We start from the raw sequence: 16,427 nt of genomic DNA, 5'->3' as shown, positions 1-16,427 counted from the left end.
CCAGGCTATTTTTGGGAAAGAAAGGTTCTATGGCTATCTCTCCACTGGAAAATTTCCGAAATTAAAGGCCTATAAACGCAATTTTCGACTTTCTTTGATTTTATCAAATGATGTCATGAGCCCCTTTTGAATTCGCGCTTGACTGCCACATTAGAATTTGCCACTCTCAGAAGTTGCTGCCCGACGCACGGACCCTGGTTAATAAATATAATCTTAATTCTTTATCCAAAGATTTCTTGCAAAGGCTAATAAATATTTTACGGTCTAGTGTAAGAAGTTTCACACAAACAGAGATCTTTGTATTTTAAATTTTTTATACAAATAATCTTTTACATTTATATAAATAAATAACAACACACATTAAAATAAAATTCGTACTTATGTACATTTTGGAATCACATAAGCTTACATAAGTCGTTGAACAAACAAAATAAAAAAATGCACTGATAGTGTTCAGTGTATGATTTTATCAGGTATTACTTTTCACATAATCTATTTCTCGATAACATATTTCCTGCATCATATGTCTGCACAACAGTTAAAGCAGTTTTGGAATAGTATGTGCGCTCATAAAATATTTTCATTTTGTATATATGTTTGAAACTGATGTGTGTTTCAAATTAGAATAAGATCATTTTACCACTTTCTTTGTATCTGAATGCTCCAATTTGATGTATTCAAATCAAAGTATTAATGTTAACCCTTGAACAGAGTTTTAATGAAATATGTTTTAGTTTTGCTTATTAATGTGAAATAGTAACACCTGACTAAGATGAAAAATGCCTCTATTTTTTGCACAAAACCGCCATAGCCACAACCGATGCGATCACATGTTCCAAAAAAGAATGAAATATAAGTGTCTTTTTAAAGGGTCCCGTCTGACTGCCATCAAAACCTGAGGAACACCCATCTGTCATAGATGACTAAGGAAGGGAAATGTTTAACCTCTTCTGAAGTAGATATGGCGACCATCACCTACGTCTTCATATCCTCCGGAATAGCCATCAGCAATATGGCCATCAGCGATGTGGCCATCAGCGACGTGGCCAGCAACGTAATATCCCCGATCTCCCTCATAAGCACCAGCTTTACCGTGGACACCATATCCTCTGTGTCTTTTTGCCGCTTCATGGTGGGCTTTTTGCTGTCTACCGGCATCGTGCTGTCCTTGTTGATAGACTTTCTTGCCTTCTGAGTGATGACCCTGTGCGTACCCTTCGTTGTGTTGCTTGCCACTTGCCTGTTTAAATCCATCTCCGACGGCATGATGGTTTCCACCCTTCTTGTAACCTCCTTCCCTGTGGCTTTCTTGTCCAGCTTTGCCAAACTTGTGAAAGTCGCTGCCGTGCTTGTTTTCGTCATATTGTCCCTTGTTGGTGTGTTGTTTCAAGTGCTTTCCTCCTTGGTGATTGTAATCTTGATGTTCGTCATGGTACTTCTTCTTGTGGTCGGTCTCACGATGTTCGTCGTGGAAAGTTTTGTGCTCACCATATTCCTCTGTCAAGAGAAAAGAAAGACAAAAACATATCATTAACCCATACATAGTTAAATTTGCATTAATAGGGGGATGTAGTGTTTAGTTTTCCTCAATAACTGACTTTTAGATAGTAAGAAATACTTGTGGGTAAACTTGTACTTCATTTGCTACGGGAATTTGGAATAATAACGTATGCCTTTCAAATTTTTAAACCGTTTGGTGATTGCTTGACATTTGGTGACGAATTTGATAACATCTCTCCAAATTTAGCTACGTTTTGGCAACAGCTTGGACATACATTTTGCCAAAGTGGGCACCAGCCATCATGTCAGACAATAAAAGTCCCAGATGATATTCAGGCACATATTTCAACAGCAGAATTCAATAGTACAGATATACTAAGAGTAAATATTTCTTGAAGCACTTATCTTCCTTTAAGGATAGCTTAAGATTTAAATCACATTTATAAACATATTATCTTTAGCTAAATTGGAGATATCAATTGCTAGAATCAAAAATGTACAATTATCAAAATTATAAGAGGGGCGTGAAAAAAGTATTTAAAAAGGTGCTGTTTGCAAGAAAATATTTTTCTCTGAGGCTTATGTTTCTTTTTTTCAGAGTAGGAGGATAATATAAAGAACAACGAGGTTATTTCACTTCTTGTTAAACCTGGTTGAAAAATAATCATTTGCAATCTTAAATCAATTTTGTTACATACCTTTGTGATAAACGTTCTTGAATCCGTGGCTTTTGTGTCCTTTGTCTTTGACGAATTCGGTACCAACTTTGGCTCCAGCTTGTCCATGTCCTCCGTGCTTTTCAATTTCTTCGAGGCCTTTCACGTGCTGGTTCTTTTCGAGTTTCCCTTTGTGATCACTTCCGTGCTTGTCGTACACTTCACCCTCTTTCTTGAAGCTTTGATGTCCGCCTTGCTCGTCGCGGTGGTCATACTCTTCATGGCCTTCCTTATTGTGCTTGCCATGGGCACCACTCTCTACCTTGTGGTTTTTATAACCCCCTGTTGAAAAAGAGTTGAGATACAGGTTGAAGTACAAAATAAAAACGGAATAAATAGCAAGAGGCTCTGGGCCCAACGTGGATAGTCCTAGTTAATTTATCAATTCCCAATCAAGATAAAGGGCCCTCTTAAAACTAATCATCCCATTGCAAATAACGGCTGCTTCCGGTAAACTATTCCAATTGCCTACCTCCTTGTTGAAATTGTAATTTTTCGTAATTTCAAGAACAACTTGATATTCGAAAAGCAAAAAACTATGACCCATGATTTTTCTGTTTCGGTGGAAATTTAACTTATCAACACCCTTTATTTTAGTAAATTTAAATATCTGGATAACGTCGCTTATAGCTCTTCTTTACTCGAGACTATATATATTACACTCGAATATTTCCGTTAAAAAAAAAAAAAAAATGCGTACTTTATTATTATTTTTTTAAAGAGCACTACATTAAATATTTTATAAAGGCTAAAATAAATTTCTATCTATCTATCTATCTATCTATCTATATATATATATATATATATATATATATATATATATATATATATATATATATATATATATATATATATATATATATATATATATATATATATATATATATATATATATATATATATATATATATATATATATATATATGTATATAGTTTTCATTTAAATACAAGATCTTATAACACAAGGAAGCAAGCTTTTCTAAACCTCATGCCGTAAACCGACAATACAACTGATATTTGAAACATCAAATAGTTTTAGGATTCGACAAGTTTCATAATTTTGATTTTGAACAGTTTGAAATTGCAAAATTTTTTTATATCTGCTATCAGCAACTAAATAATTCGGGTTTGTCGAAATAGATTTCTTTTGCTGTTTTACTGTTACTGCCGTATTAACACTGAATTTTACTTGTGCCTGACACTAGAGATAATAATTCAACAACACAGTTTGTAAATAGACAATACAAGCATTATTTGTTAATGCATACGTTTTGCTTTTAATGATTTATAAAGCGTGAGAATTCGTACTTTTAATTAGAAAAAATATCTTTAAACTAGTTACAAGACTATTGTGTTCTCAGAACGTTTTGTAAGTGACACTTTTAGAGTTAACAACAAATATTTCAGGAGTACTTAGCGATATTAAAAAATATTTTGCATAATTTTTATTTTCTCAACACTTGGAAGAAAAAAAAATTGCATTGGGAAAATGCTATTCTTATTCAAAATAACTTAGTCTAATAGTTAAATTCTATCCATATAATAAATCAGGTAGAGGCAATCTTAACACTTGTTATTTCTGCGATTAGATGACAAATGAGAATTGTTAGCCTAACGCATCAGCAGAACACAATGCTTTTCAAATTTTAAATTCAGTGCTTCTCCTCAAATCTATGTCGGGGGGTTGAGCGTTTCACAAACGCTCCTATGAAGTTAAAAGGTTTTTAAATAGAAACTAAAGCACAAGTTATGTTATTATGTATTTCGGACTTTCCTACGAAATAATTTTTGGTTATGAACTGAAGTAATGCAATGAAAATATATCGAGGAAAAATAATTTACTGGACTGAGCCAACTATTTGGACAAAATCTAGGCCGACTACTTCCCTCACACTTAGTATAAGTTACTATTGTTCAATAGACCTTACTTACGGTTTGGCAACGGTCCATTTATACTTTCGTTTGCGGATATTTGGATTCAGTATTCACTGTTCATTATAGTTTTAAAGATTTTTTATTCAATATTCTTTGGCATCTATATGCATTTTGATCGTCGGTAATTATACGAGGGGTGTTGAGAAAAGGGACGTGTAAAAATAAAATGGGAGTTTTCACCGATTGTCTAACGATATACCTTAAATCTAGAAAATAAGATTAAAAAGGAGGAATTTCTTGCCAAACGAACAGTTCGGTCTCAGTTCTCCGTTCAGAACATTCCTGACTCCTGAGCAAGAATAAAATAAAATAAATAATAAATAAATAAAACCCGTCTTTTGTAAATCCCTTTTGTAAATAAAAAATAGAATTTATGAGCCTCAAAATTCCAATGACACTGAAGAAATCAAACTCTGCTAAGTTTGCATTTACAGCTTCATGTATCCGTAGTGGCGTCAGGGGAATCAAGTCTACCTATAACAAATCTTTTTGCACACTTTACCTTGTTTTTGATCCTCGTAATGACTGTGGACACCGCCGGCCTTGTGTGCTTTGGCGTGTTTTTCTCCATTTTCGTAAGCCTCTTCTTCTCCATGGTATTCTGCATAATCTTTGTCTCTGCTCCCCAAGTATCTCCCGAGGTGGGAACCTCCTTCTGGGACTAAATCCGAATCTTCTTCTGCTTCTAACTCTTCCTCCTCATCATCATATTTTTCTTCTACTTCTTCTTTTGCCTTCGCTGGCATTGCGAGGGCGTAAGAGACCAAGGCTAGGCATCCAAGGATTACCTAAAAAAGTAATTTTTAAAATTATTCTAAATCAGTTTGATTATTAACCAGTTGGATTTTTTCTTTTTACTTCGCATCTTTTTGTTTTGTTGTGTGTTGTACTGAATCATTTGCCAAAACATCTTTTACTTGAAATTTTAAGCGCGTATTTTTTCTCCATTCCTACTTTCTATTTAGTGTCTTCTAGTTTAATTCTTTCGCTCGTTAACTGCAAGAGGATCCCTTAGATCAGGAATTAAAATGGAGGGAGCAAGTCTAATCATTGGCTAAGCAAACGCTTGGACAAAGAACTCAAGTCACGTGACGTGAGAACGACGAATGGTTGACACGCTTTGCATGAAAGTAGCAAAAGAAATCTAATTTCTTCCAATGCTTTTCCTTAAAATCTATCACGTGACTTGGGATCTTTCCTTCACAAACGAAAGTCTTCCCTCCCTCCATTTTATCTCTTCTCAATAGAGGATTCCTACCAGACCACACGCGCTGCTGACCAAGCGCAGCGCACTTCTCAGAATGGAACTCGATGCAATAGAAAATAATTGGTTTCTGATTCAGGTACTAAAATAGGTAGTGATAGTTGTTTTGAATGCAATGAAGATACTATTGACCAGATTTTTCAAGAATAGGAGCTGTTCTATGCACTCAAATAAGCATATCTCGAATACGGGGGGGGGGGGGGACGTAGCGAAAGAGTTAAATAAATCTTTCTTTTGTAAAACTGAAAAAATATTTGTCATTTCTTTCTCCTCAAAAAGTACAGGGAAACATAATATTTAATTGTACTAAATATTCGAACGTCATATGAGGCAGTGACAGTGTTGCCAGATTAGGGGAAATTTCCCCATTTTGGGGAAATCTGGTGATCTCTGGGAAAATTTCGGGGAAATGGGTTTTGAGGGGAATTTTTTTGGGGAAAATTTTTTTTTCTTCGGGAAAACTTGGGGAAAAAACCACAAGGAAAAAAGAATTTTTTTCGTATTTAGATTCGCGTCAAGAAGTAGTAGTTACATTGCTTGTATCAAACAACGTTGGTTTAGCTTTGCTCAACTTTATGGAATTCGCATTTCGCATTATGTGGAATATAATGCTATGGAATTCGCATTAATGTTCTGCATATGTGAAACGGGTAAAAATAAGTGGGATGAAGAATGTTCTTGGATAAATATATACAAAAATCATAGTTTAAATGTTCATACAGAAGCAGAGTAGTAAATGCAAGTAGGAAAAAAAAAAACATTTGGCTATTTCTTATCTCCCGGTCAGGCGCTTGTATTTATGACTAGTGGCACCCGCATGGCTTGCCCGTAATAGAAAATTAAAAGGTCTTTTGGTTCCCCTGTACATTTACAAATAATGCATGATTAAGTTCTCACCAATTGGCTTGCCCAGACGTTTCGGTTCCACGCTATGATAGCTTGGTAATTTACTCGTCCATCTTATGATAATTTTGCTCGGGAAAATGGTCTTAAAATTGGAATAGAAAAAGAACAAATCGAATTTTCGAAAAATCGCTTAAAGGTGCACTTCCCCATGCTACAAACTAATTCTTTGTCAAATTTCATGAAAATCGGCCGAACGGTCTAGGTGTTATGCGCGTCACAAAGATCCTGACAGACAGAGAGATATCCAGACTTTCAGCTCTATTATTAGTGCAGATAAAGAAAAATAAAGACAAAAAAAAAAAAAAAAAAAAAAAAAAAAAAAAAAAAAAGCGAAAATGGGAAGGAAAAAAAAGTTGGGGAATTTTATAAGAAAATTTGGTTATTTGGGGGAAATTTTTTTTTTTCAAGAGACAAAAATATTAGAAGAAGTCGATTTATTTTCTGAAAATATTAATGGAAAAATAATTTTTGAATTTGGGGAATTTTGGTAGAAAACATTGCTTTTTGGGGAAAAATTGGAGGGGAATTGGGGAAATCTGGATTTGACCATCTGGCAACACTGGGCAGTGAGGAGCAAAGGGATGCAAGTGCCAAAATTAAAAATTTGGAAATAACCAGCACAATTAGCAGGTAAATCTCTCCTCAGACAAGAGATAGTATACCATCATCCGTGGTAGGTACTGCCATACAGCTCAATTTAGAAAAGTCTCATTTTGATGCTAGTTTTTGAGGGGGGAGGGGGGTAAAAGAAGAAGAAAAAATATATAATGAGCTGTTTTTTTTTTTTTACTGGGCTATGTTCATTCATCCGTCGGAGTACCTTTCATTAAACTTTCGTTCGGGCAGTGAGATGCAAAGAGATGTGAGTGCGAAAATTAAAAAATTGGAGGTAACCTGTAAAAAATGGTAAGTGAGCCTTTCCTCTGTTTTGTGGCAAGAGATGGTACTAGTAGCTCTTGAGGGTGCTGCTGTACAGCATGATTTAGAAAACTTTTCAATGAAAGCCCTATCTAGGACCGGAACTGTAAACGTGCTTTACTCAAAGCTTGAAAATGTCTACTTATAACCCTTTACTTCTCACTGTCTCATATTTAATGTAGTCAAAATTTACCAAATACTGTTATAGTTAAAATTTACCATAACGTCCATGATCGGAATGTAAAATTTTAACTACTATAAGTAGAAATAAGGTATAAGTATCTTTCCTGGGCAGACTTCATCCAAAAGCTCACACTTCTTTGCATTGAAAAAGGTGTTCCTTGTAACACCAAAACACGTGTCTCAGTAGTTTGTAATTTTTATGCATCAAAACGTTGGTACATCATTCATTTAATCATTAAAGTAGAAAGATTTCAAATCAATAATCCTAAGAAATTTCCATGCAATGATCATTAATGGAATTTTATTTTACTATTTATTTCGGAGATCGCAGAAGACATACCATTAATATTGGCGTCAGTAGATTTTCTTTGATATTAACTGTTTACTTCAAAGACTGAAGAGCCTCAGCTTACTTTACGATTTTTGCTAGTCGAAGTACTTTGTGAAACTGGTAGTGCTCTTTTTTGATTAGTATAATCTTAAATTTCAGAGTTATACTACTATGTAGTTTATTGTTAACCAAGGAATTAATGAAAACATTAAATTCATTATGTAGTTTATTGTTAACCAAGGAATTAATGAAAACATCTAATTCATAAAAAATTGCCTTCGCAAATTTTACAGTACCTTGCAAATGAGTCTGAAGTGAGAATTATAAGCATTTATAACAGAAGATGACTGCCACTGATGATCGATTTAATATTTCGTGGCAGACAATAGGAACTAAATTTCATGCAGAAACTACTTTGTAAAGTTTAAATTGCGCTTTGTACAATGATTTGAAAGTATGCAATAAAAATTTAATTGATGAATTTATTATTTTGCTTCAATAATTTTTTTTACTACTCCTTTATTAACTGAACTATTTTTTAACTGAAGACAGTTTTATTCATCAACAGTATATTAAAATTTCTGTTGAGCAGGGGCGGATACAGAATATCATTTTAGGGGAGTCATGCTAAAAGTTTACCTCCCCTCCCCCAAACGAACCTACGATTTTGGGCACGAAAAATTTCTTAAAATGCTCGAGTCTCAATAAAAAGCACGAAATCGGTCAGGAATAGTACTCCTAATAGGCATAAATGTTGCATATTAAATTCATGAGCAATCAAAGAAGAAATTTCAAAAATAATTAATAAATTGAAAAGACAACTGAAATCGTTCTCATTTTTTATTCAAACAGCGTTTGAATACAATGTGGACGGATACTATAGTCGACGGTTTAGGGGAGGGGGGGGGATCATGACCCCCGGGACCCTTCCCTTGTATCCGCCACTGCTGTTGAGTTATAAACAATTCCTGCGGCGTTTAAATCATTTGCTCAATGTTGCATTAAAAGTTCGCAATAAAATATAATTCTCAAGAAATAAAACTTTTGTGTTTCTATGAAAAATGGAATTCTGAGGGACCTAAAATATGGTAATTAAGTCCTTAAAGTAAAAAATTTACAACAAAATCCTTTGAAAAGGGAGTAAAATGAAATTCCACTCTGAGAAAGGCGAGTAACAGACTTAAGATCCTGAAAGAGGTAATTAGAAAATAACTGTATAGTAGCAATATTTATTCAATTTCTTTAAATGAATATTGATAATACAAATATTTTCGAGCAACAAGGGTCCAGTTCCAAATTCTGAGCCAATTAAATTACTGTACAATGTAGTACACGGTATGATTGCTGCTGCATGCGGCATTGACCAGTGATTTAATAGATATGGCAAGTATGACAATTGGAACTTTTTTTTTCTCTCCGTAAATATTCATTCACCAATTTGCCCAAAGTTATTACAAGTTATCTTGCCAAGCCTGAACAAGTTTTGGTTCCTTTGAATACTACTTTTACACTCTAACAAAATTTTAAAATTTTGCTACTTGTCTCAAAAGTTGAAAATTTCAATTTCACTGTAAACTATTTGAATAAGAAAATATTACAACGTCAATCACGCAAATTTCAAGAGCACTGCAGACACGTGTTTCGGGGTTTCAAGAACCTCTTTTTCAATGCAAATTTGAACTGGATTTTGTTTCCAGTGGGGCTACGTAAGAGACAATTTGCTCATAACCAGACCTAGTGCGCTCCCCGACAAGACATCAGTCTTTTATGTGCCACCGTTAAGGCGCTGATGCATGACACAAGTAGTTTTGGACTCCCAGTTTCCACCAGATGGAGGCACCTGGGCTCTCTTTGATGCGAAATTTCAAAAGGTATTTAATTTTTCCCAGGGAATTCTAAGCCAAACGAATACCCAAGGGATCTTTTACATTACACATAATCATACGATATGAGCGTTGACGATTTTCTGCATCTCGAAAATCCACAGACTGGCCTGCTGAGGCAGACCAGAACCCGGGTCCGAGGCGTCGAGGGCCAGCGCCTTACCATCACGCCATCAGCCGGCAATTTGAATAGGATTTGAATTATTATTTTATGCAGATGGCTGGTACAAAGATTTAAAAGTCTTCGAAGGAAAGCAACAGCATCTCAACTTCTTAAAGATGCAGTGAGATGACAAATTTTAATTACGTCTGCAATACACAGATCTGCTTGAATTCGAGGGCAAATTAAATTTACTAGGGAAACCTTGGGACTGGATAGGGAATGTTGACATTTGGGCCTCGCGTGCTTCTAGAAATTCTAAAAGCTTACTTCCCTTTCATGATGTGACAAGGAAGTGCAAAACATTCTTTCCTCCCGCGCTTTTGGAGTGGTTGTGCATCACTGATTAGGTGCTACCCCAGATAATATCGCTTGTGAAGCGCGAGAAGTTAGTGGAGAATGACACTTTCGTTTTCGAATGCCTTCCAGGGTGAGGCGAGGTGATGAATTGTTTTACGCATCGGGATTTTATGTTTGAAGTTAGGTGCTTTATCATTTGATACAGAAAATGGATCTGGGACATCAGTGTAAAATCATTTAGCTGTTAAATTTGCGCCCCGAGGCACTTTGCGCCACTTAATATATTTTTTTCTTTTACTTCAAAAGAAACGGTAAAAGACCCAACGCTGACCTTTGCTGGCAACATTATAATTTTCGTTATCTATTTTTCATCTCTCGAAATAAAAAGTTCACAACACTGTGCAAGGCTCATTGTATAATCAAATCATTCTGAAGTGGCTTTACTTTTGAACACTAATTCGAAGGTGTCGAAATCTCTTGCCCTACGTTGCAATATTCAATGCAAATTTTAGGAATTTGGTGATGCTATAAAATTAAAATGAGATTTTTTTTTTTGAATTTTAGAAACCTTATTTTTATGGGTCAAATTGGCACTACTTCTATCTACAAAGTTTAGTTTCTATCACATTGAGATGGTGTAAGGCATTCTGAATGGCAGGATAATTCTGAACGAGTTTATCAATTCAATTTAAACGGTTATTATAATTAGTATTTCTGAAGTTTTGGTAACTATACAACACTTTTTGAATGTTCGCCAATTTATGCCAACAGATACAATAAAAAACTTAAAGTATGAACAGAAGAGGTTACACATAAAGAAATTTTGAATCAGTTACCCAGAACCACTATGTGTTATTACGACTCATTATGCATGTAGACTGAAATTAATAAATTTAAGATAGATGCCGTAATAATAAACAAAAATTTTGCTCTTTAGTAGTAGGTTTTTAGTTAATATTTGGTGTCAATCTGAGCTTTTACGTTTTTGCCCTGTTCAACTTTTCCACAGGCTGCAAGGTGAAGCTATATCCATTTAGAAAATCACTGCTGATAACAAACTACAATCGTTTAAAATTGATCCATTTATTTTGAAATACTTTATTAATGCTGCTGGAAAGTGACTTTTTATAGTCTTTCCAAAAGAATTAAAAAGTAGTAGATTTATACGAAGCAAATATTGCACTAGACAGAATTAAAAACAGTATATCTCCAATGAATGTGTAAATCTATAAGAAAAGTTTAGCGTCCTTCCCATTTATGATCAAACTTTATGATATCTGAGAAACACGCAACTGTAAATTTTGATTTTATCATTTGGGAAAAATTTGAAATAATAATACAGCTGACGCTCAATTTTTCGAATTCCTAGTGGCCACAGAAAACAGTTCACAAAAGCCAGAGTTCGTAAAATCAAAACGCATCGAGAACTGTATATTATAAATGGCAGGCATATTTTCATGGCAAGTTCTATCAGTACTAATAAAAGTTTTATTTTTTGTTTTGCGCCAAATAAAAAATTAATTATTTAATAAAAACAAAAAACCCGACTGCGTAAAAACCAAAAAAACTAAAAAGAAAAATGTATAAGCCCAGTAGTTTAGAATGCTATTAAGTACTACTGAATAACTGCACCATTGAAATAGTTTTATATTCGTACACAGATAAGACTTATCATAAATTCAAAAACTGAATAGAAGGATCAACAGTCGGGGCCCTTTCCTTTTTAAATCAAGGAACCCCGTAAAATTTGAATGGGCCCCAAATGTTGATCCTTCTATTCTGTTTTTGAATTTATGATATGTCTTATCTGTGTACGAATATAAAACTATTTCAATGGTGCAGTTATTCAATAGTACTTAATAGCATTCTTAACTACTGGGCTTATACATTTTTCTTTTTAGTTTTCTTGGTTTTTACGCAGTCGGGTTTTTTGTTTTTATTTAATAATTAATTTTATTTTACGCTTTTTACTTAATTTTCATTGACTTAGTCATTATGACTATAAGACTCGCAATCTTGTCATTTCGTTGAGATAGTTTGTATCGTGAGGTTTATTCAGTAACTTGCGGTGGTTTAAACTACAGAAAATTAATCCCTCTAGGGACCTAACTCGGCTTAAAGCTACATGTGTTTGACGTTTAGCAAAAATTCGAGAACTAAGTCAGCACAGCTATATAAACAGCCTGTATAACTCATGATGACGCGAGCTAGCAAACATCGTCAGTCAAATCTTTCTCGCAAAACTAAAAAAGCCTGTCGCGAAAGTACACGTAGCGAAACTCAGTCCCCTGAATCACGACAAAAACAAATGAGGGGGAAGTATATCCTGAGTGATGGTGGAAGTCCAACCCACCGCCTCAAGTGTGAGAAGCAATCGCTTAGACCACTCCGCCACTGAGGCCCCAATTAGTAGACGCTAGTAAACAAAAAAATCAGGCAGTGAAAGCTACCTGCATTTGCCTCACGTTGTGTCGCACGCAGGTAGTGAGCGACACAGCGACTGCGTGCGATACGATCCCGAACTAACAAAATGGCATCTGGTTGTTGATATGGAGAATTTTGATTATTGTCATAATTTTAGTGACACTCACAAAGTTAATACAAATCGATTGACGTAAGAATTAACAAAATTGGCCAAGGTGTTTAGCCTGTAGAACGCCACATAGAAACGGACATACATACATAGACTGATAAACACATTACCCTCCTTTGCGTCGCGCACGCGCAGTCGGGTAAAAAGCGTCTTAACACAGACATCCAGAAATTCAGATCGTAAGATCAAGGTCTGCTGACCACTTTTAAACTACTAATTTATTTCTTTATAAAAGAATAGAAGCAAAGGCGGAGGAAGATGAAATTACAATTTAAATGAAAGGGATTATCGTCTTCCTTAAAATTTCCTCTCTCTGGCGCAGGTATTCCTTGGAAAGAACTACTTTGACGTTACGTTCAGTTCGTAAACAATATATTTTTGCCGTTTCCAATTCGCGAAAATAGGATAAAAAATTACTTTGTTTCAATGTAAGATTTTTCGCGATTAGCGAAAAATCGTGAGTGGTCGTAAATTAGAGGTTCGTAAAATTGAGCGTCAACTGTAATTGTAATAATGATAGTAATATGTTCTAATAATGAAAATAACTAAAAGAAAAATGATAAAAAGTGCGTTGAGCTAAAATAAGAGCAAAATAAGAAAACAAAAGTATGTCGCGAGCGAACCAAAGCCTATTTGCAACATTTTCTTGACAATTTGTATTTCATTTACATTGATTTTAATTTCACTCAAATGATAATGACTATCAGCAGTTAAGTTTTAGTAAAAAATAAATAAATAAAAATAAAATAAAATAAAAACGATAATAAATAAATAAATAAATAAAAATAAAATGAAATAAAAACGAGAATAAATAAATAAATAAATAATTTGTGTGCATTTTTTTTATACTTCTGGCTTTTGGAGAAACAGTTTAAACTAATGTCAAGTGTTGCAACAGTGTGAATTGTTTAGCATATATGTATATTAAGTACGAATAAGCCTTTTTTGCGTAGAATTAAAAAATTAGTACAGAATCGATTCATAATACAATAAATGTTCACAGACATTTCCGATGCACTATTTAACGTTCAGGCAATAATTTGATATCCTTTAGATTTCCCTAATACTTATTATATTTGCACTGAGATTAATATTTTTGAAAAAATTTTACACTTGTTTTGAGTTACACACTTGTTACTTGTTTTTCGGTTAATATTTTTGACAATTTTTAAAAATGTTATTGAATTACACACTTGACACTTGAATTTGGGTTAGTATTTTTGACCAATTTTTATAGTTATTATTGAAGTTCACATTTTTTTTTTAATTCAAATTTCAAATTAATTGCATTAGTATTTGGTTTTTGGTATTAAAAATCTCTTTTTAAGCACAAAAATTTTACTTCCTTCCTAATTTTTTGCAAAATATTTAATGCTAATAAGGTAGAATGAATTATTTTGGTTTGTAAAGTCATTCAAATGTGTTAATAATATAATTACTGAAAGAAAATAAAAACTTGAAGAAATGTAAAATAAAACTGATTATTTTAAGATGGTTTTATTGTTATTTTTTTACTTTTACTAAAACTTACCATATTGTTTAGTGATATAGTTCATTTATCAGTGTTGGAAACTATGCTTTCCTAGTTGGCGACATTCTGCAATTCTGCAGCAAACTCAGTATTTGTCGCCATATTTGGGCAATGTTACAAGAAAACTACTTATTTGGGGACACCGTTCATTATTTTGTCCTTTTAAATGCGCTTATAAAGAATTAAAAAAAAAAAAAACATGCAAAAATATTTAAAATTCATTAAATTGTTGAATATTATACCAAATAAATAAAATAGGATTATTGAAATGTAAAATTCTACGCTATTAAATAGCATTGAAAGTTTCATTAAATTGTAAAATAATTCACGAAGTTAATCTAATTATCTGGTTACCGCAGGAGCTAGATTTAACTCTGCTAGAAATATATAGATCTAAAAGAAAAACTAATGGTGCATAAAAATGTGTTAAAAAAAGAAAGTAACCAAAAAAGGGTGTAATTTTTAACGTAAAAAACTGATCTGCTGATGTTTCTGTTTTTAACCGAAACGACACTTCATTACTAAAATCGCCCAGAGAAGCTGATACTTGTGCTAAACATTAATAGTAATTAAAAAAAGAAAATCGCTTTCCAAATTCCTTCAAATACATTGTATGATATGAAAATTTAAAACAAATTGTGAAAGATATGAACGCCTGCCATGAAATTTTTCAGCTCTTTTACAAAGGAAAAATTTTATATTTGGTTGAGATAAAATATTTTAATACATTGTATGGTATAAAACCTGAAAAGAAACGGCCGAAAAGAAATCTGATACAAATAAGATGATTTTAATCTGTTTTTACTTTTCTTCCACTTCTACTAAAACTAATTATGTATTTTTAAAGTAGAAGGAGTTATTCTGGTTTAAAAAAGTTTATTCAGATGTGTTGAATGATTTAAAAACTGAAAGAAAATGAAAACTTGAAGAAATGTAAAATTTATTACTGAGTATTTTAAGTTGGTTTTATTTTTCTTTTACTTTTGCCTCAACTTACGATATTTTTTTGAAGTAAAATGAATTATTTTATTTTTAAAATTCATTCAAATACATTGTATATGCTATTTGAAAAAAAAAAAAAAAATCTGAGGGAAGTCTGCCATAAAGCTGAGATATTTTTCAAGCTCTTTATTTTTCATAAACTTCTGATTTAAATAAATTCTTTTGGGGTAACTTTACCGTTTTTGAGGAAATTTAATGTTGACTTTATCGTTTTTGAGGTAAACAAATATTTCCATTAAATACATTGTATAAAAAAAAATTGAAAAAAAAAGTGAGAAATTTAGCTAATATGGTAACATTTTGGGGCAAGGCTGAGAATTTTATATTTTTAATACTTTTCGTTTTGCTTCTACAAAAATTGCTTACATTTTTTGAGTTTTTTTTAGTTAAAACCTCATTTATTTTACTTAATTTATTTTAGTTAAAAAAATTCCTTCAAATACATTGTGTAATATGATATTAAAATATTATAATGTATAGGAAACTTGCAATAATACTGAGGAATTTAAGTACTTTTTTCCCTTTTTTTTTCTTATGCTAAAATGAATCGCATTTTTTGAAGTAGAAGGAATTATTTTGGTTAAAATTTATTCTATTGTATGATACCAGAATGAAACTAAATTATAATTTTTTTTTCTAAAATATTAAAAATTTCGAAAAAAAAAAATAATTTAAAAAAATCCTTAAAATATGTTATATAAAGAGAAGAATAAAATGAAATAAACTTACCAGTATCCTTTTAGCCATTTTGATTTTGAACAAAAACTCCGAAAGAAAACCTGAAACTAATACGAAAGTGTTTCCCCCACTTTCACAAACCGAAACCGAAACTCCGCTCCCAGCCAGGCAAGAGAAAAATATCCCAAGTTCTTCGGGTGCAAGGTCCTAATCAGTCCCCTTTGTTGTTTTGCCGATGTTGTTCGTACTGGTTCGACAACTGGTGGTGAACCTGCTTAAATAACTGACCCACTGTTCCGTGAAGTTCAAAAAACGGTCACGTGATCGCGATCCGAGTAGGCAACGTGATTTTATTCATGGTGTGCCGAATACCTACTTGAAAGAAATAAGCAATGGGAACATCGGATAATCCGGCGGAAGCCAGAGAAATAAAGAAACAGGTCGATTTTTTTCGAGAATGATGTAAAAGAGGGATATTCTTTTCAGACACGGGGGTGGATTAGGTGCAATCTTGTTGTTAGTCTTAA

At 33.1% G+C, this 16,427-nt stretch overlaps 1 protein-coding gene across 1 annotated transcript; it reads right to left on the bottom strand.

The window, feature by feature from the left end:
- Nucleotides 1–940: 940 nt before the first annotated feature.
- On the bottom strand, nt 941–16,064 carry LOC129224972 (filaggrin-like). Its single transcript, XM_054859519.1, has 4 exons — nt 15,952–16,064; nt 4,654–4,939; nt 2,199–2,498; nt 941–1,497 (listed from the first exon to the last, which is right to left on the bottom strand). The coding sequence occupies exons 1-4, from the start codon at nt 15,967–15,969 to the stop codon at nt 941–943; spliced, it is 1,161 nt and encodes a 386-aa protein (XP_054715494.1). The 5' UTR covers nt 15,970–16,064.
- Nucleotides 16,065–16,427: the final 363 nt, after the last annotated feature.

The sequence above is a fragment of the Uloborus diversus genome, chromosome 6 (assembly GCF_026930045.1).
Source record: "Uloborus diversus isolate 005 chromosome 6, Udiv.v.3.1, whole genome shotgun sequence".
Lineage (NCBI taxonomy): Eukaryota > Metazoa > Arthropoda > Arachnida > Araneae > Uloboridae > Uloborus > Uloborus diversus.
The sequence above is the reverse complement of the archived record's forward strand: the minus strand, read 5'-3'. Positions and strand labels throughout refer to the sequence as shown.